General features: G+C 32.3%; 3 protein-coding genes across 4 annotated transcripts; 2 read left to right on the top strand and 1 right to left on the bottom strand.

The window, feature by feature from the left end:
• The first annotated feature begins 1,840 nt into the window (after positions 1-1,840).
• LOC136228806 (ultraviolet-B receptor UVR8) lies at positions 1,841-3,964 on the top strand. Its single transcript, XM_066017287.1, has 4 exons — positions 1,841-2,284; positions 2,655-2,871; positions 2,951-3,272; positions 3,385-3,964. The coding sequence occupies exons 1-4, from the start codon at positions 1,941-1,943 to the stop codon at positions 3,855-3,857; spliced, it is 1,356 nt and encodes a 451-aa protein (XP_065873359.1). The 5' UTR covers positions 1,841-1,940; the 3' UTR covers positions 3,858-3,964.
• Positions 3,965-9,219: 5,255 nt separating this feature from the next.
• On the top strand, positions 9,220-10,555 carry LOC136229159 (chlorophyll a-b binding protein 8, chloroplastic). Its single transcript, XM_066017745.1, has 3 exons — positions 9,220-9,437; positions 9,669-9,727; positions 9,849-10,555. Exons 1-3 carry the CDS (start codon positions 9,288-9,290, stop codon positions 10,462-10,464), a joined length of 825 nt encoding a protein of 274 aa, XP_065873817.1. The 5' UTR covers positions 9,220-9,287; the 3' UTR covers positions 10,465-10,555.
• A 240-nt stretch (positions 10,556-10,795) lies between these two features.
• On the bottom strand, positions 10,796-15,383 carry LOC136229158 (elongation factor Ts, mitochondrial). Of its 2 annotated transcripts, none has more exons than XM_066017744.1 (9): positions 15,225-15,383; positions 14,713-15,003; positions 14,465-14,637; positions 14,217-14,306; positions 13,715-13,886; positions 13,361-13,545; positions 11,592-11,717; positions 11,362-11,450; positions 10,796-11,043 (listed from the first exon to the last, which is right to left on the bottom strand). In XM_066017744.1, the coding sequence occupies exons 2-9, from the start codon at positions 14,999-15,001 to the stop codon at positions 10,998-11,000; spliced, it is 1,170 nt and encodes a 389-aa protein (XP_065873816.1). In that variant the 5' UTR covers positions 15,002-15,003; positions 15,225-15,383; the 3' UTR covers positions 10,796-10,997. The 2 variants fall into 2 exon arrangements, with proteins under 2 accessions (XP_065873816.1, XP_065873815.1); XM_066017743.1 differs by having other exon boundaries at positions 15,160-15,353.
• Between the last annotated feature and the right edge of the window lie 4,519 nt (positions 15,384-19,902).

Genomic DNA, 19,902 nt, shown 5'->3' with positions numbered 1-19,902 from the left:
TCGAGTTGGAGAAATATTAAGGAAAAAGAATATGTTTCAGTACCTTAAATTAAAACGATTCAAATGAAATAGATTTTATCTTAAATTGGGAGTATGATTCCTACCTCTAATGAGAATATGAAACATTTTTCAAGTGGGAGCATTTCAAATATGACTAATATATGAGATATATTTATCAAGATTCGAAACATTGTCATACTAAAAGAAGAAAAGTCGAATGTCGTCGGCATCAAAGGCACGTCACTTTTAGCGATTTCACAAGATGACGCACAACTCAACATCATCAAGGAGGTTCTCTTATGCCCTAAAAAGAATAAATGGACTAAGGAAATGGAAGAAGAAATGTCTTCCATGAGATCAAACCAAGTTTAATTGGTAGCTGGTGAGTTCTAAAAGTAATCTGAAAGACCGATAAAAGTATCAAAAGATGTAAAGCTTGTCTGATCGTTAAAAATTATACTAAAATGAATAGATTTTGAGAAAAACTTCTTATTTACTGTGAGGTTTAAGTCAATATAACTAATTTTAGATATTTGGCAAGTTTGTACATCAAATGTCAAACAAATGTCTACTTTATATATATCTCTCTCAACGGTAACCCTTAAATTGCTATTAGCTTAATTCAAAAATGGATTTTGCTCTTCACTGCCTCTAAATTATTTATTACCGCCCCCTCTTTTACAGTTCCGTCCTTTTCATTATTTGTATCCAAAAACTCAAAATCCTCTCTCTCCCGAGTAAAAAATCGAATTTTACGAAAATGGAGCCGAGCATTCCGGAAGTAGACGATTTCGAACACGAGGTAATATTACGATCCTACAATTAAAAAAATTTCCCAAATCTGTTAATTTAATTTTTTTTAGTTGGTTTTTGCCTGAACGGGTGGCGCATGCTACCCGTCCCACGGGCCGAACGGATGAACTATCCAGTACTCGTATATCGGCCGCTGAATTCAAATCGCCACCATCGTTATCCTTTGAAGAACAGGCACCGTCAGATTTATGTGCATAATTATAATGATGATGATTTAGTTGTCGTTTTTTTTTCTCTTAGCCCATCGTTTAGTTAGCTTTTGGTTAAGTAGGGTTGAATTGCTTACTTTTTTGCATAGTGCAAGGACTCAATTATTGATTTTGGTTAGGACTGTAAATGAACTGAGCTGCTCATGAATAGATTGATGGTTTGTTTAATAAAAGCTCGGTTCGATTTATAAACGACTCGTTCGAGAACACGGTTTATAGACTCGTTTTATAAATAAGCTGAGACTAAGCATGACAAAACTCGGTTCGAAAACTCATGAGCAGGCTTGGTTATAGGCTCATGAATAAGTTCATAACCAAGCTCGATAATAATGTTCACGAACAATATTGATTTATGTTTTTTTTCGATTAATCATTAGACCACTTCATATTTTTATTACATTCACTCCTCTTTTCATTTCCGCTCTCTTTAATAATTAAAATGAGGTTTTTAATGTTTATGCATGTAAAATTGTATTATTTCATTTGCTAAACATGCTATTATTTTATTTGATATTATTTCGTTCGTGAATAATAGAAACAAATTGCTTGCAATCAAGTTCGTGGATAAAATAAAAGCTCGTGAACAAACGAGCTGAGCTCAAACACGAATTTGAACACAAACAAAGCTCGAAGTTCGGCTCGAATTTGTTGACATTATAACAAGCTGAATTTGAGCAGACAAAAAAATCGATTACAATCCTAATTTTGGTGGGATAGAGTTCTAATTGACATTTAGTTTAGGGGTACAAATGGTTGTTGTGCCAATAATTTATATACTTTCAAAACTTGATCCCTTGGTCCCTAGAATTTTGATAGCCAGATCATTAAGTTAATTTTAACAGTTTTTTTTTTCAGAGCTGCTACAGTGCTACCAGCGTAACAAACAGAAACGGTTAGTCCCAAAACCCCGGTGAGGAGATGCTACTTGGAATTCGAGTTTTGCGGAAGCAGCAGAAGCTCTTGTATCCGATTGCGAGTAACTCTGCAGAAAGATGGATGAGCAGCAATGCTCCTCTTACTTACAAAGAAACAAAAGTTTTGAGCTTTGGAGATGGCAGCCATGGAGCTTTGGGATTGCCCTCATCCGTTACTGGCCATGCTTCTGACGCCTACGAACCCACTCCAGTCCCTGGCCTTCCCTCTGATATCACTCGAATCAGCTCCGGCCACTACCATTCCCTTGCTATTACTTCTCGAGGTGAGCTTTGGACTTGGGGTCGCGACCAAGAAGCCCAGCTCGGCCGCGGCCTTGTTTCCCCAAGGTTAACTCAAATTAACCTCTAAATCCAATTATCAGCTATCTTGTTTATGTTTGAGTGAATGTTGACAGCTTCATTTTGGTATTTGTTACTCCGATTTATAATTATTTTTTGCCTGCCAACTGTTTGTTATAAATCTTCTTCTATCAGTAAATGGTATGTGAATGTGATGTCACATTTTTAGATGCTTGATTCTCCTTAAATATTCATGCAATCAAACTTCTTCCCTGTGGATAAAGTTGAATGCTTTTTCCAAGAAGATGCTCAGTTCTGTTCTCTCCAAAATGAATGAGCAACAATTGGGCATAATCTCTTCCTGGGATTTCAAATTTTTACAAGTTTTCGTTATGACCACAAAATGTTGATTTTGCAGGAATACATGGGATGAAGCAAAGAGGGTAGAAGGATTAAATGATATTCACGTTGTTCATGCATCAGCATCTGGTGTTGTCTCTGCAGCAATTGCGGATGATCACTCATTGTGGGTTTGGGGCAAGTCTAAGCGAGGCCAGCTTGGTCTTGGGAAAGGAATCACTGAGGCCTTCACTCCTACAAGAGTTGAGGCATTTTCTGGAGAAAAGATAGTTCAGGTACACATTAGAATGTAATTTACATGCTTCAAATCTGATGCAGATGTAGCAGGCTTGAAGTATTCTCAACTTGAAACAGGTATCATTTGGTTGGGGGCATGCTCTTGCCCTAACCCAGGACAATAAATTATACGGCTGGGGCTATTCAGCTGATGGTAGGTTGGGAAAGATGGCAGCAAGAGCTATACAGCAATCACTTCTCGATTCAAGTGTTGATTTGATTAAAGCAAATCAAAAACTTCAAACACCCGTGTCAGAAACTGCTGAAAGTCTGGTTTTAGAAGGAATGCGGAAGGAAGACGACATGCCAATCATTTGGGATCCTTGTTTATTGGAAGAATTCCATGGCACTGAAGTTGAAAATATTGCTTGCGGGCTTGATCATTCATTGGTTCATTGCGGTAAGTAATGCTATATATCGTTTTGTGCAATAAGTGGAAGTCATTTAAAACTACTAATGTTTTGAATCACTGGAATGCTATTAATTTAGTTTGTTCTGTTGTCTTGTTACAGTTAATGGCACTTTGTTGAGCTCTGGAAGCAATGTTTATGGGCAATTGGGCAGAGCAAATCATGAGATGGGATTCTTCCCAGTTGATATAAGCTTCACTCCACTTAATATATCAGCAGGCCTTGGGCATTCTCTGGCAAGTGTCGTTTCAGCAGGCCTACGCGACACAAGCTACTTTTCATGGGGATGGAACCAGAGCTCGCAGCTGGGGAGGACGGGGCCAGAAAACATTCCATGTGAGATTGAGGGATTCGCCGAGGAGAGACCTTTTCGGGTGTGTGGAGGGCGAGTGCACTCCCTTGCTCTTACAATGGAAGGTGGGGTGTGGGTTTGGGGGTGTGGTAGGAATGGCAGACTTGGATTGGGGAGTTGTGTTGATGAAACTGAGCCAGTCTTGCTTGACAATTTAGGAGATGGTGAAGTTTTAGAAGCTGTGTGTGGTTTTGATCATAGTCTTGTCTTGATAACCAAATGATGCAACTCAAACATAATATAATAACACTAACAAACTCATGAAATTTCGTTATATAATTCCATTGTATAGCAACAGAATACTTGGGTGACATATGATTAACTTTTCAAGCGGAGTATTTTAGAAATGTCAATTTTTTTTTTTTTTTTTTTATTATTGTTCCTTTTAATTAATATCATTTGTTAATTTATATAAACATATTTTGCATATAAATTAACAGGTAAATTAAATAATTAAGTAGTGAAAATCGTTATAAACTATATATAGTTAAAAGATGTCCTAAAATGAAGACAACATGCTCCTGGGTAGATCTCTCTCTCCATATCATAATCTAATTACTAAGATTGGTAACCACTAGGTCTGTTCATGCTTCGGGCTAGGTCCAGCGGATTTTGTCAAGAAAAAATATTTAGCACAGGTTCAACCTAATCCCTGTATTTTAAACAAACTTGGACCGGACTGATTTAGGCTTAAAAATTAAATTCCAGACACAGTATAAATAAACCCACCCTAAAAACATTAATAGTTTTTAATAATAACAAATAAAATTTATACTTAAAAATAAATATTTAAAATATAAATATATAAATTAAATAATTAAAATCGGATTGGAAAGGATGAGACTATTTTTTTAGAGGAAATCTATATATATATTAAAACAGTAACGATGTAGCTGAGGTGTCGCTCTCTCATTTTTTTACCGATTATTTTTTCTTTTCTTTTTTTCGTTTTTGCTATTATCTTTTTCAAAATTTCTTAGCTGAAATTCTACTTCCTATTATTTCTCAAAGATTTAACATTAAAAAAAATTAAAACTAAGCAATAAACCTACGCAAGTGGTGGGTTGGTTCCTGGTTTTCAATTAAAATTGATATTTTTTTCCAATTTAAATATTATTTAACATGTAGTTGATAAAACCTGCCAAGTGGTAGTTATCCTGTTCAATTAAAATTCATATATATCTTTTCCAATTTAAATATTATTTTAAATAAAAGGAACATGTAGTTGATAAATATTGTTTTTTGTTTGTATTTTTCTTTTCATATATAACAGAAATTATAATGCGAAAATATATCTATATATCTATATAAATCTATTTATACATTTATATATCTATATAAAATTAATTAATTTGTTGATTTATTATTCTTAATTGATTGAACTTACCCTTTTACGTTTTGTTTCTTATCTTTTTGAACTATAAGAGTTTGTTTTTTACCTTTTCTCAAATTCCTATCTTCCTCAATATTAAGATAAGCTTAATCTACTCATTCTATGAATTTATTTGCCTATTAGACCATTTTCTATTTTCTTTCTTCTTTGTCCATGGTTTAAATTGGTGTTTTTTTTTTATATACTTTCTACAAAGAAATGCTTCTTATTCTCCTATTGTGTTTGCAGAGGTAATCATTGAAGCTTTTCAAAATCAAATATGAAAGAGGTACCTTGGAAGAGTTCCCTATGGTCAGTTGTGGACTCTCTCTTTAACTTTTCAATATATACATCATTCCTTTCCTTTTTATGTTGTTTTAAATTTTATATATATTAGCGGCATAATGCATCGGGCCATTCAATCTAAGCAAACCGCTTCTCCTCCTATTTGCTTTTTATGGTTCATGATTATAGAATGATTGCCCAAGGATTCGCCTGGAGTTCAGGTCCGCCATCACCTAAACGTTTCCATGATTTTTTATTTCTGCTTTTTTCCTCTATTGTTTGACTTACATTAGGTTTCCGATCTTTCACAGTTCCAAAAACGAGTTGATTTTTTTTTATGGAACCTATTTAATTATATTGTTTTCTGATGCTGAAAAAGTAAATGTATAAATGCAGGTTATGAAAATACATTGATGGCATGTTGCTGGTGGAGCAATATTCAACTATAATAGGAATATAACATGTGGGGGTAAAGGGTGCATAATGTGTGTGAGGATTGTGCATTTTTACTTGGTAAATAATTTATTAGTCCCCTCATTTTTACCTAACACACTGTTTAGTCCTCCTATTTTGAAAAACACATTATAAAATCTCTCTCTTTTGTTAATATTAATCCGTTGGTCTTTCTGTCTATTTTTTTCTAGATTTTTAACCCTTATAGACAGAAAATATAAGAGTAACATGACCATTTTGTACATAGCTATCTTGAAAGCTAAGATATGTTCGGTTAAAAATCTAAAAAAACTAAATGGCTAATATTCACAAAAGATAGGGATCTTAATCATGTGTTTTTTTAAAATAAGGAGACTAAACAGCGTGTTCGGTCACAAGATTTTTGAATTATTTTTTCTTTAATTAAAATTATATTTTGACATGTTAATACAATAATGAGAATTTTTTATTTTATTTTATGTAATTGATGCAATTAAATGAATAGATTAACATATTTAAAAAGAGAAGTTCGAATGCAATTTTTGTATGGTTAAATTAAGTGCTATATTTTTTTTAGTGGATTTCTAGCAATTTTTTCTTTGTCTTATTATTAATAGATGGAGGGATATGGGGATAGTACCTTTAAAATTATTGGATAACTCATTTTCATTTTTCATATTAAATTTAATTAAAATTCAAAAAAAAAATTTAGAAAGAAAATTCAAAAAACTTTGTGACTAATTGATATACACTACAACAAAATCTATTTTTTGTGGCGAAATATTAGTGGGAGAAATTAATTCGCCATTAAATGTAAGACGTTTGTGGATCGTCTTCGCCACAAAAAGGGATTGTTTTGTGGGGAAGTTTGGAAATCGCCACATATAGTAATATATTAGTGGCGGGTTTTTATAATCGCCATAAAAAATGCACATATTATGGGGAATTTAGAAGTCCCCACTAAACAAAAATATATTTTGTGGGGAATTTATATTTTCGTATTTAATTTGAATTCAACTATCATCAAATCATTTCTTAAAAAAAACTATTATCAAATCATGTTTTTCTTCTATTTTATATTATTTGATATTTTATTTTTAATATATAAAATTTGATATTATCTATATAATTTTATTATCAAATATGACCCTTGATCTTTCACTTATTATTTCATTAAAATGCTGTAATATAGAAATAAGGTTTTCATTCATAGATTTACTTTAACTCCTTCTAATATCAGATTGCAATTTAAATTTTAAAGAAGACGGTTTAGTTTGTGATGACAATAAATAAAAATTAAGGATAACCACTTTCACATGTTGGTTTATTATATCTCCCCCACCCAGTTTTTCAGTAATGTCGAGATGTATGTTGTAGTATCTAAAATGAAAAGTAAAAGTGGATTGAAGATTTTTATATACGACGATGAAGATAGAACATGTAGTCGTACTCAAAATATAGTATTCAAATAGATTTTTAATTATTTATAGTGAATTATTATGCTAAAATCTATCTATATATAATATAAAACAGTAATGATGGAGCTGAGATGTCACTTCCTCCTTTTTTACTGATAAAAAATATAATATAATATAATATATAATATATTAATTTTAATTATATTATTATATTTATCTATAAAAAGATTATTTTATCCGTACTATATCTAAGAGTTCTACAGAATTTAAATTAATCTCTTTAATTCTCTGCATAACTATATCTATATATATATTATATATAATATAAAACAGTAACGATGGAGCTGAGGTGTCACTTCCTCCTTTTTTACTGATTAAAAATATAATATAATATATAATATATTAATTTTAATTATATTATTATATTTATCTATAAAAAGATTATTTAAAATAAATGTGAAAATAAAATAATAATATTTAATTTATATAGCACCTTTATATCATTAATTGTAATTATTAGATTATATTTTTGTTAATATTTATATGTTAAGATAAATCTGTGCATCGCACGGGCCAAAAACTAGTTATATATAAAATCATATTTGAGATTTTTATTATCCTTTTTTCAAATATACAATTATTTTTTTGAGTTTGAAAAAAACCCACCATCCATGTTTCACCGTTTGAAACATGGTAAAACCACTTTTTTTTTTTTTAAGAAATATATGCTAAAAGCTACTTGACATTTTTGTAAATAGTTGGGTTAATAACATATAAAAATACATTTGAACCGTAAAAAATAAAAATTTTAAATACAGATTAAATGAATAACACTCCGTTAATCGAGTTTTAAGCCAAATCTTTGACACTGTGCGGTGATCATTTTTTTCCTCCAAAGGTAAGTCAGTTAAGGATTATAGCTCAGAATATCGGCAATAGATACGTATATGGATTAGGGATATGCCATGTATATGGCTAAAGAAAGGGCAAACCACAACAATCACTCATAGCAACAACATGTAATAAGCAAATCATAAAGGACACATGATATGAATAATATAGGATGGTCTTATTAATATATATTATATGTTATATAGACAACAATGATATATCATCAATGTTCCTAATAGTAGGAGGAGGTCACTACTAAAGATGGGAAGAATCTAGACCGATCCTAGTGACCAAGTCACTCCCTTATATTGTTTCTTACACCAACTCGGGGGCCATGGACAGTAGACATTACAATATTTAAAGACAACTTTTATTGAAGGTAGCCAACCAATATAGCATACACACTATACAAAATCGATAAGTGTTTGGATTTCACTTAGTAGATAATATGTCATTTTTGAATTGGTATGAAAAATATTGGGTTAAGTTAAAGTTGACCCAATAACTAAAAAATAACACGAAATATCACAAAAATTTAAAATTATTATGATATTATCTCATATTTTTATATATTACCTTAATTAATTAAGAAAATAAAATTGCAATTATCACCAGCAAATAGGACTCGAATCTTCCATATTTTTACATACCATCTTTAATAGAGATAGCAATTAAAATTATATGCGATTTATAAATACATTACACGAACTCAACAGGATATTAGCGTTAACATGTTAATCCAAAAATAACAAAAAAAATATATATATATATTTAAAAATATTATAATGTCGTCTTATATTTTTAAATATCATTATATTAGATACATAGACACGTGGTAAAATTGCATTTGACCTGAAAATACAACACGAAATCGACATTAGTCTATTAGATTGACACGGGTTTTTTTTATGTTGAATTATTTAAAAAAATAATTCGATAATTGACACGAGAATAAAATGATAATTGTAACCCCTACATATATGAGACAGGAATCTGAAGTGGAGATTTTTAGGATGGTAAGAAGAAAGCAATGGTGGTGGAGAGATTGCCAGGTAGGAAGGGAAATACAAACAACAGATTGTTTATCCAATTCATAAAACCTTCATCCACGTGTCAAATTGTTGTTGGGCAAGCAGATATTAACCTAATCTGAAGGCTGGGCCATATGAAGCTCACAAGTAGTGGTTTTGATTCTGTCAAAAACAGAGAGTAAGGATTAGGAGTGCTATTCTCTTGGTCCTTGGAGGAAAAGAAAATGGCAACACAAGCACTTGTCTCTTCTTCTCTTTCTTCTTCGGTTGAAACTGGTAGACAAATTCTAGGAGCTAGACCATCTTCTTTTGCCTCCTCTTCAAGAAAGAATTGCTTTGTTGTTAGGGCCTCCTCTTCCACTCCCCCTGTTAAGGTCTCGCTTTCTCTATTTTTTCATTCTTTACCTCCATTGTTATTATGTTAAAATTGTGTTATGTTATCGATACCTTCTATATGATTATATATGATATATGACATGGATGCAAAAAAAAAAAAAAAAAAAAAAAAAAAAAAGATAATTTTAATCAGATAGCCTCTAATCATATTATCATGTTAGAAATTGTATCTAACTCTACAAATCTACATTTCTTTGCTTGGTTTTCAGCAAGGAGACAGACAGCTATGGTTTGCTTCCAAGCAGAGTCTCTCCTATTTGGATGGCAGGTATGGCTCTTACTTTACTACCTCTTTCATTTCATTCTCTTTTTTTCCTATCAAGTTTTCTTTTTACTTCAAACAATAAACAATAAAATAAAGTATCAGCATGTTATGTTGTGTTTTACAGCCTACCAGGTGACTTTGGATTTGACCCACTAGGACTATCAGACCCAGAGGGAACAGGAGGGTTCATAGAGCCAAAATGGTTAGCCTATGGGGAAATCATCAACGGAAGATTTGCCATGTTAGGAGCAGCAGGAGCCATAGCACCAGAAATTCTAGGAAAGGCAGGTCTAATTCCAGCTGAAACAGCACTTCCATGGTTCCAAACCGGTGTGATCCCGCCTGCTGGAACATACAGCTACTGGGCAGACAATTACACACTCTTTGTCCTAGAAATGGCTCTAATGGGATTCGCAGAACACAGAAGATTCCAAGATTGGGCAAAACCAGGTTCAATGAGCAAGCAATATTTCTTAGGTTTCGAGAAATTCTTGGGCGGATCGGGTAACCCAGCCTACCCAGGAGGACCCCTTTTTAACCCTCTTGGGTTTGGTAAAGATGAGAAATCAATGAAGGAATTGAAGCTTAAAGAAGTGAAGAATGGAAGATTGGCTATGTTGGCTATTTTGGGTTACTTCATACAAGCTTTAGTTACAGGTGTTGGACCATACCAAAACCTGCTTGATCACTTGGCTGATCCTGTTAACAACAATATCTTGACCAGCCTCAAGTTTCATTAAGATTTGTATTTTCTTCTCTTCTATCCTACTCATTGTAATCATCTGTGTGAAAAGCCTTGTTCTATTAATATGAGCCAGTAATTCAATACTATATGCAAATATTATCATAAATCAGTATTTCAATCCCATTGTATATATTATAATGTTCGAATTCCTTCTCGGATTTGTATATCATGTCCGAGACTACCTTCATTATTCAACATGAAGTCAAAAGAGGAAACAATTTCCCTGCTCTGGCTTTTTGACAAATATGTCATCTCGGCCAGAATGAATTGCTCAAGTATACCTAATTATCTTTTCCATTTAACTAACCTATGAAACAAAAATCCTATCAAACTAAACTTGTAACTAGTTTCCTGTAATAAAACATGAATTGTTAATTTACAGTCTAGACGCAGTACGAAGCCTCATTGACCATCAATTGACAATATCCAAAATATACCTTCTAACTTCAGAATGGCATTGTTAAAACTAATGAATAACGTCTCCTAACATCAGCTGAAAATGGTAAAGGGGCGCACATTCACCAAAATTTAGGCAGCCTGAGCCACAGGTTCATCTGCACCCGATGCCTCTAACCTGTAAACGAAATTAGTCAGCAATTGATACAGAAAGGTCGTATATCCATTGAAGATTTATTTTTCCCTATTGTGTACAACACTTGAAGCTACAGAAGATGATCGATTTATAACAGCTGTTAAGAGAAATAGCTACAGTATAGAGTACAAGCTCATATGGCTGTATTTCATATTTCCAACCTTATATCACATAAGGGTAGAATAGTTCAGATGCCAAAGGACAACTACGGCATAAATGTTAAGAAGAGTTCCGACCAAGTCTAAAATCTAAATCGAATCACATCTTCCATTGTGCGATAAAAAGTGCAAGATTCTCTACCTTTCAATTCCTTCTCCAACTTCCATTCTCAAAAAGCTCCCTATCTTCACAGGTGAGCCTACTTCGTTGGACAGATTCTTTAACAGTGTCTGTCAATTACAGCAGTATGGTATGTAAGAAATATATTTTAGTAGCAATAAGTTACATGCACAACATAATATATCATGGGAAGGAGGGAGATAAATAAACACAGAGAGATGAGAGATTTTAAGCATAGTTGTCTAGCATACCTGCACATTAATAGCATCATTTATAATAAAATTTTGCTCCATGAGAGCAACTTCTTCATAGTACTTCCGCAAACGACCTTCAACCATTTTATCTATTACAAACTTTGGCTTTCCTGTACTTTCTGCCTGCCAAATAAACCATATTCATGATTAAAATCTTTACGTCTCCAAAATGAGACCATTAACAAGTGGTTTGATGCAGGATAAGATATAAAAATGTCTATGAGAGCTGCTTCCCCATAAAATGTAGCACAACCCCTCCCCTCCAAGAGAGAGAGAGAGAGAGAGGATAAGGATTATTTGGCACAAATCCATTCCCTTGTGCTCTTAATAACAAACGGAAAAAAAAAATCATCAGCACCTCAATCAATTAATCTTAAATAAGCTCGGTAGATTTTGATGTTTTTCATATTCAAGATGCTATATATAGGTATGTAGCTTGCACATTTGGCAATGTTCAAACTAGAAGAAAGAACTTAATATTATTAAGAATAGGGAATAATAACAGAACTCAATGTTGCAGCAACATAGCACCAGAGAATCATAATGTGAGGTGAATTCCGAAGGTTGCCGAAAGTTATTTTAACAAGTGAAACAATAGAAGTGGACAATTTTTTTCCATATAGATATACCTATTGAAATATGATATAGCAATAATATAGGGTAATTAATTTACTAGTCCCTATATTTTGACAAAACACACTGTTTAGTCCCTATATTTTCAAAAACACATGATAAAGTCCCTAACCTTTTTCTCGATGAACTGTTTAGTCCCTAACGTTTTTCTCGATGAACTGTTTAGTCCCTGCCGTTAGACCCTCATGAAGATTTTGTTAGTCAATTTGGATTTGCATTCTTCTTTTCCTTTATTTTCCTTTCCTTTAAACTCTAATACATCTGAAATCAACTTTGAGTGTTCTTCTTCTTGATTTTCTTCTTAATCGTTCAAATTCGTAAGCATTAAGTCTGTTCTTTTTCTTGTTTTCCATACAAATAGCTTCTTCTTCTAAATTGGATTTCCTCTTCTAAAGTTTGAAGGTAAATAGTAAAGGGTAATTTAGTCATTTCCGAAGTCATAAATGGTAAAAAATCTAACAAACAGGCGGAAGGACTAAACAGTTCACTGAGAAAAAGGTTAGGGACCTTACCATGTGTTTTTAAAAATACAAGGACTAAACAGTGTGTTTTATCAAAATACAGGGACTAATAAATTAATTACCCAATAATATATCATACTAATTAACATCTGAAACATTTACGTTGAAGCAACAACAATGACGCTCTACTTTATAGACCTTTTCACATTCACTCTTCAATTCTATCAATTCCTTTTACAGCTCTTTTACAATCTTTTAGGCCTGAAAGGTTTCATGTCCATCACCCTAAATAGCTCCCTTTCACCCTTTCTACTAAATTCTAGGAAATGCATCAAGTTTCATAACTTCCCACTGCAAAGTGCAAACTTATCACCCTGATTAAGAAAATTTAACTAGGAAATTGCATGTTGTTGTCTGCACAGGGCATAAATTCTACAACTAGTCCTTCAAGATTGTTAAATACAATATTTGATTGATCATGCACATAAAAGAGCAGGTAGTAACCCGGAAGTTGTAAAAAATAGAGTTATCAACAAAAACATTTCTAAAAGGCCAAAAGGAGATTATGGAATATGCCAAAACCTAAAATAATACTGTGAGATAACTTCAGAGCGCTTTAGGTAAAAGTAGATATGAATATGCAACTAACAACTAATATGGAGTTAAATGTACCTGAGACCTGAGAACTTCAAGTTCAGTTTCCAATGCTTCAGTGGAAACGAGCTCTTTGGTCAAGAATAATGGCTTTGCTGCTACAACATGCATAGCCAATTCTGAACCCACACGCTGGAGGGCATCCACTTGGGAATTTCCATCCTCAACTTCGAGAGAGATAAGTCCAGCAAATCGTCCCAAACCTATATCCACCAATGGTGTAAATCAGATTAGATTCTACAGCTTCAGATCCTCTATATTTAGTGCAAGAAGTTAAACAATCAATAGAATTTCTAATTTCTAATTAAGCATGAGAGGACTAAATGTTGCATCTGCACTGCATAAAGGAACCTAAGATTCGAGATAGTTTACCTGGTTGAGGACTTGTATGGAGATATGTGGACAAAACGCCAGAAGCTGTGGACATGACAAAGCCTCTTCTAAGTCTCACATTCTCACCCATTATGGCAGCTACTTGTGTAATTGCATCCTGAACAGTTGTTTCTCCACTAATTTTTGGATGTTCAAGATTTAGCTTCAAGTCCTGATTCAGATACAACTATGTAAACACAATGCTCCACAAAATTCAATTCAGGTACAGTTCCAAAGAGTTTACAGATCAGAAAACCAGATTCCATTAGCCTCATTCCAAATTTATCATTTTCACAAAAAGCTCTTAGCTTCTTATGTAATTGTGAGGTCAAGTCAATTCTGAAAATTTGCTGAAGTCAAGGCAAGGCATTATTTTCAAACATGATTAATCAGTTGAATGAGGGAAAATTGCTATATAATTTCTCTAGATAAGACCACATGCTAATGAATTTAGCAGTCATCATTAGTTTCGGTTCGGAAGATAAAAAAAATAATGTCTCACCTCCAAACACTCCAGTCCAACAGGATGGACACCAGATCCTTGCTTAGATGTATTCTCAGTTAGCAAAGCTTGCTTAGCTAAAGATAGTGCCTGTGGGAATGAGCAAATTTTATAGTCATTAAAAATTTATTACAGGAAATAAATATATTCAGGAGATGCAACTTTGTAATAAGATCAACAGAAAATGGCTAATGAAAAGAAAATCAACGGAAAATGGATGAAAAGAGAAAATAGCTGTACCCACTAACCAAGTACTGAAATATTTCATTTTTGGCAACAAAGTCAGTTTCACAATTAAGCTCAATCAGAGCAGCTTTCCCTTCATTCTGAGCCAATGCAAGCAACCCCTCAGTAGCCATTCGGCCTGACTTTTTAGAGGCTAAAGCCATTCCCTTCTTTCTCAAATCCTTCTGAGCGGCCTCTACATAACCCACAAATACACGAATTCAGAAACAGCAAAAACAATAAAAAAAACACAAAATATATTTATAAATACCAATGTCCCAGTTGCAATCAACAAGAGCAGCCTTAACGTCCTTGATAGGAGCACTGGTCCTAACTCTCAATTGCTTTATGAGATCCATTTGCTCTGATGCTGCAGGCACTTTAGAGCTGAATCGCCGGAAAAAGCTTCCAAAGGCAGATTCCGATACGGATTTTGTATCTGCAAATTGAGAAGTGGAAAGAGAAACAGCTGTCCGTGTAGAATAATTCTGCCCAGTGTTAGCCACCCGGGTACTTAGCATCATTTGAAGCGGACGCTTTGCACTTCTACATAAAGCCATCTCTGTACATAGGATGTGTATATAAACTCAGGAAAAAGAACAAGACAATATTGGCAGATGAACATAAACAGATAATAAGTTCTATTGAAGTTCCAAAACCCTAAACGTAGAGAAACTAGGGTTAAGGCTATCTACAGACCAAATTAGCAGATCAATACCACAAATTTAGAAAGAATAAGGCTTCTTCCTGACTTCCTAACACACTGGCCTTGGTAGAACGTACCAGAATGAAATTAGCAGATAATGAGAAGTGGTGGAGAGAGTAAAAACCCCAAATTATTCCTTTGATCTTCCGTTTCAGCGCCTATGGAGGCCGGTCCCGGAGTATTTGGAGTGAGCTTGGAAGAGTGTGCAAACATATGTGATCGGCCCAACAAAGTCTCAAAACTCTCCTCCCAATCTCGACCCATTTAACAGATCCTCTTTCAATTATTGGCCATTTTAGCAAAATTTCATTCTTAAATAATACTAATACAATTAATTTTTGTTGTTATTATTTGGACTATTTGAAGAAAAACAATTGTCTATCCGGTGATAATTGTAATTTTAAGATGTCATATTCTATAAATATTGCATATTCATTTTATTTTTAAGGGTAAATAATTTATTAGTCCCCTAATTTTTACTTAACACACTGTTTAGTCCTCCTATTTTGAAAAATACATCTTAAGATCTCTATCTTTTACCAATATTAAACATGTGGTCCTTTTATCTATTTTTTATATTTTTAACCGAACATATCTTAGCTTTTAGGACAACCACAGTACAATACAAGTTGACCATGTTACTCTGTTTTTTTTATATATGTCTATTTATACTAAAATATAACAGTTATAAGTCTAAAAAAACCAGCCAAATGGTTAATATTGACAAAAGATAGGGACATTAAAATATGTTTTTCAAAATAGGAGGACTAAACAGTGTGTTAGGTAAAAATTAGGGGACTAATAAATTATTTAACCTATTTTTAATATTAAAAAAATCTCAATTTAACACCAAATCTGTGAAATAGTACTATATTATCTATAGAGATTTTTCTAATACATGAGATAAGACAAAAAGATGATAAACACGAAGCCGTTAACCGACGACTCTGTAAACGAAACATTTATACTAACATTCCATATAACTGTAAAACCCCATTTTCCCTCATCTATTCACATCAAAACACCCCCCAAACTGTAAATTATGTCGAATAGAAACAATTTGATCATCGTCAACTAACGTCTCATTGAGGAAAATAATATTGAGTTTATTAGATTTCACTAAGTCACCCAATGCACGAACTACTCATGAATTTTCAGTTCCCGACAATTCTAGCTAAGGCAACTCATAGTGCTTGACGGACCTAAGTTGTAAGTCTCCCGAATTAAAAACAGAAAAAGAATCCTTACCTTTCTCATAAACATACTCTGCGTGAGTTGTTGGTTTGTTTTTCGTTAGTTAATAGAATGATACTTGAATTATTTGCCAAAGAATTATGTCCAAATTTTCACTATTTATAATAACATCACTATCATTCACGCTGCATTGAATTTGGTCAAAATTAACATGCAAAATGATAATCAATACTATTATATATATTTTAGAGCATCTCCAATAGAGGTGCCTAAAAAAGTGTCAAACCTTATTAAAATATAGTATTTTATTGTCTCTTTCATCCACATCATTTTTGGCAACTTTTACTTAAAATATGCTCCAATAGAAGTTGCTTGAAAAGTTGCCACTATAATCTTATAAATTATTATTTTATTATAAATAAAATGTTCCAGATTTATTATTTCTATGAGAGTATATTAAAAAATAATTAAACAAGGTTGCCAAGAGATTGTCAAAAATTGACAACTTTCCTTGGCACCCACAATCACTCCAATAGTGGGCACCCTTTAAAAGTTTTCAAATCTAATGCCACATCAGCTGACACTCTTTTGGACACCCTCTATTGGAGATGCTCTTATGGTCTGAAAATTATCATCATTAACATACCCATGTTAGTTACTTCTTTAAGTGTCACAACTCAAGTTGGAGCTAGTTCATATTTGTAGTTAATAAGTTTAAAAAGCTTAATTAACATAAATTAGATATTAAAAATTCAAGTCAAAATCATGGAAAGGTAAAAAATAAACTTTTGATATTGTGAGAGCTGAAACCCAAACATCACTTCATTTACTGAACTTTCCTTCAAATAAACGCCAAAGACTCTTTTTTTTTTTTTTTTTGTAAGAATTTCTTTTAATATTATTTATTTATGAAAGAACTTTTTTTTTTATGTAACTTAAGATTGCGAAAGTTTGAAGTAGCAAATAAGCCAACTCCAACAAAATTATGAATTTTGCTTCAAAGAAAATAAAATTATGAAATATATATATATGAGAGATCAGGTGTGCGACAAGCCTTATTGTGTGACAATAATCAATTTTATAATTAACCAAAAGAAGGTGGCAAATTTGTAAATAAAAGAAAAAAGAAAATTGTTTTATTTTTTTTCTTTAAAATGTATTTTTCCAACTTTTCCAACCTCGTTTTTCAAAAAATTTTATACCGTTGGACCCGTCTTAATTAAACGGTAATTTTAAGATCCATAAAGCTCAAGTAAAAAAAATTCCGGTGAACGGAATCCGGGTGGACGTTTTCTGGCAAGAAACAAAGTGTCCAGAAAATTCTCAAAAAATTCCAAAAAATGTAAAACATTATTCTAAGAAACTTTAATTCTTGGGTCGAAGTGAGATTTCTTATGGTTTAGTCCCAATAAAACTTTTTCCTTAATTTTATCCATTTTACATGCTTCAACAATTTGTTGGGTAAAAACTGTAAGGAATCTCGCTTTGAGCCAAGAATTAAAGTTTCTTAAAATAATGTTTTACATGTTTTGGAATTTTTTGATAATTTTCTGGACACATTTTTTGTCCTACTTACGTTGTTCCAAATCAATGTACTATTTGTTCCAACATAATACTTATATTGTTCCAACAGAAAATTGTTTTATTTCTTTTCTTTAAAATACATTTTTCTGACATTTCTAACCTCGTTTTTCAAAAAATTTTATACTATTAGACTCGTCTAAATTAGACAGTCATTTTAAGATCCCTGAAGCTCAAGTAAAAAAAAATCCGGTGAACGGAATCCGAGTGGGCGTTTTCTGGCAAGAAAAAAAGTGCCCAGAAAATTCTAAAAAAATTCCAAAAAATGTAAAACATTATTCTAAGAAACTTTAATTCTTGGGTCGAAGCGGGATTTCTTACGGTTTAGTCCCAATAAAACTTGTTCCTTAATTTTATCCATTTTACATGCTTCAACAATTTATTGGGTCAAAACTGTAAGGAATTTCGCTTTGAGCCAAGAATTAAAGTTTCTTAAAATGATGTTTTACATGTTTTCGAATTTTTTGATAATTTTCTGGGTACGTTTTTTGTCCTACTTACATTGTTCCAAATCAGTGTACCATTTGTTCTAACATAATACTTGTATTGTTCCAACAGAAAAATGTTTATTTCTTTTCTTTAAAATACATTTTCCCGATATTTCTAACCTTGTTTTTCGAAAAATTTTATACTATTAGACTCGTCTAACTTAGACGGTCATTTTAAGATCCCTGAAGCTCAAGTAAAAAAAATTCCGGTGAACGGAATCTGGGTGGGCGTTTTCTGGCGAGAAACAAAGTGCCCAAAAAATTCTCAAAAACTTTCAGAAAATGTAAAACATTATTCTAAGAAACTTTAATTCTTGGGTCGAAGCGGTATTTCTTACGGTATAGTCTCAACAAATTGTTGAAGCGTGTAAAATGGATAAAATTAAGGAAAAATTTTTATTGGGACTAAACCGTAAGAAATCCTATTTCGACCCAAGAATTAAAGTTTCTTAGAATAATATTTTACATTTTCTGGAATGTTTTGAGATTTTTCTGGGTACTTTTTTTTTCGCCGGAAAACGCCCACCCGGATTCCGTTCACCGGAAATTTTTTTACTTGAGCTTCGGGGATCTTAAAATGACTGTCTAATTTAGACGAGTCTAATAGTATAAAAAATTTCAAAAAACGATGTTAGAGATGTCGGAAAAATGTATTTTAAAGAAAAGAAATAAAACAATTTTCTCTATCCCCTCTTTCATTTTATTTACCAATTTGTCACCTTGCCTTTTTTAATTATCATCAAAACTACGTAGTTTTGTTATGTCACACAATAAGCTCCTTATCACAACTTAAGCCCTTGTCACGCTGGATCTCACCCCTATATATATATATATATATATATGGAGCTATCGATACATTATATACCTATTTTAAAATTCATTTTAGTGATAAATTTTATTTAAATAATTTGAAAAACTCTAATTCATTCCAGGATTTACTGTGTTTGATGGTGATCAATTATGAATAGTTTTAGTTATTTAGTTGACACCAAAATTTGGACAATGTCTATAAACAGTCATAAAAATTCCATTTTTATCTCAATAAAATTACTTAAATTCATTTTTGTTCCATTAAAGTCATTTGAACATATAATCTTCTCAACGGAGTTGCTATGATAATATTTTATAACATTTATAATTTTGAAGATAATGACTATTATTATATACATTTCATTTTAAAATATTATTCACATTTTAGCATCTGAAATAAAAATTGAACACTAAGATATTCTCGTCTAAAGTTTCAGCTCTTTGTCGTTTTACATCATTCATTCAAATGGAACCTGAACATTCGGATATTGTTTTTTAATAGTAAAATATGGCATCTATTTTCACATTACTTGATGATTAGATGACACATCAGCTTTTTGTTGGTTTTGTTTTTTTTCCTTTCCTTTCTTATCAAAAAAAAAAAAAAAAGATGACACATCAGCAACTCAGATGAGAATATGATCGAAAAATGCCCAAAGTGATTTTATTGAGACAAAATCAA

This window comes from Euphorbia lathyris, chromosome 5 (genome assembly GCF_963576675.1).
Source record: "Euphorbia lathyris chromosome 5, ddEupLath1.1, whole genome shotgun sequence".
NCBI lineage: Eukaryota > Viridiplantae > Streptophyta > Magnoliopsida > Malpighiales > Euphorbiaceae > Euphorbia > Euphorbia lathyris.
The sequence above is the reverse complement of the archived record's forward strand: the minus strand, read 5'-3'. Positions and strand labels throughout refer to the sequence as shown.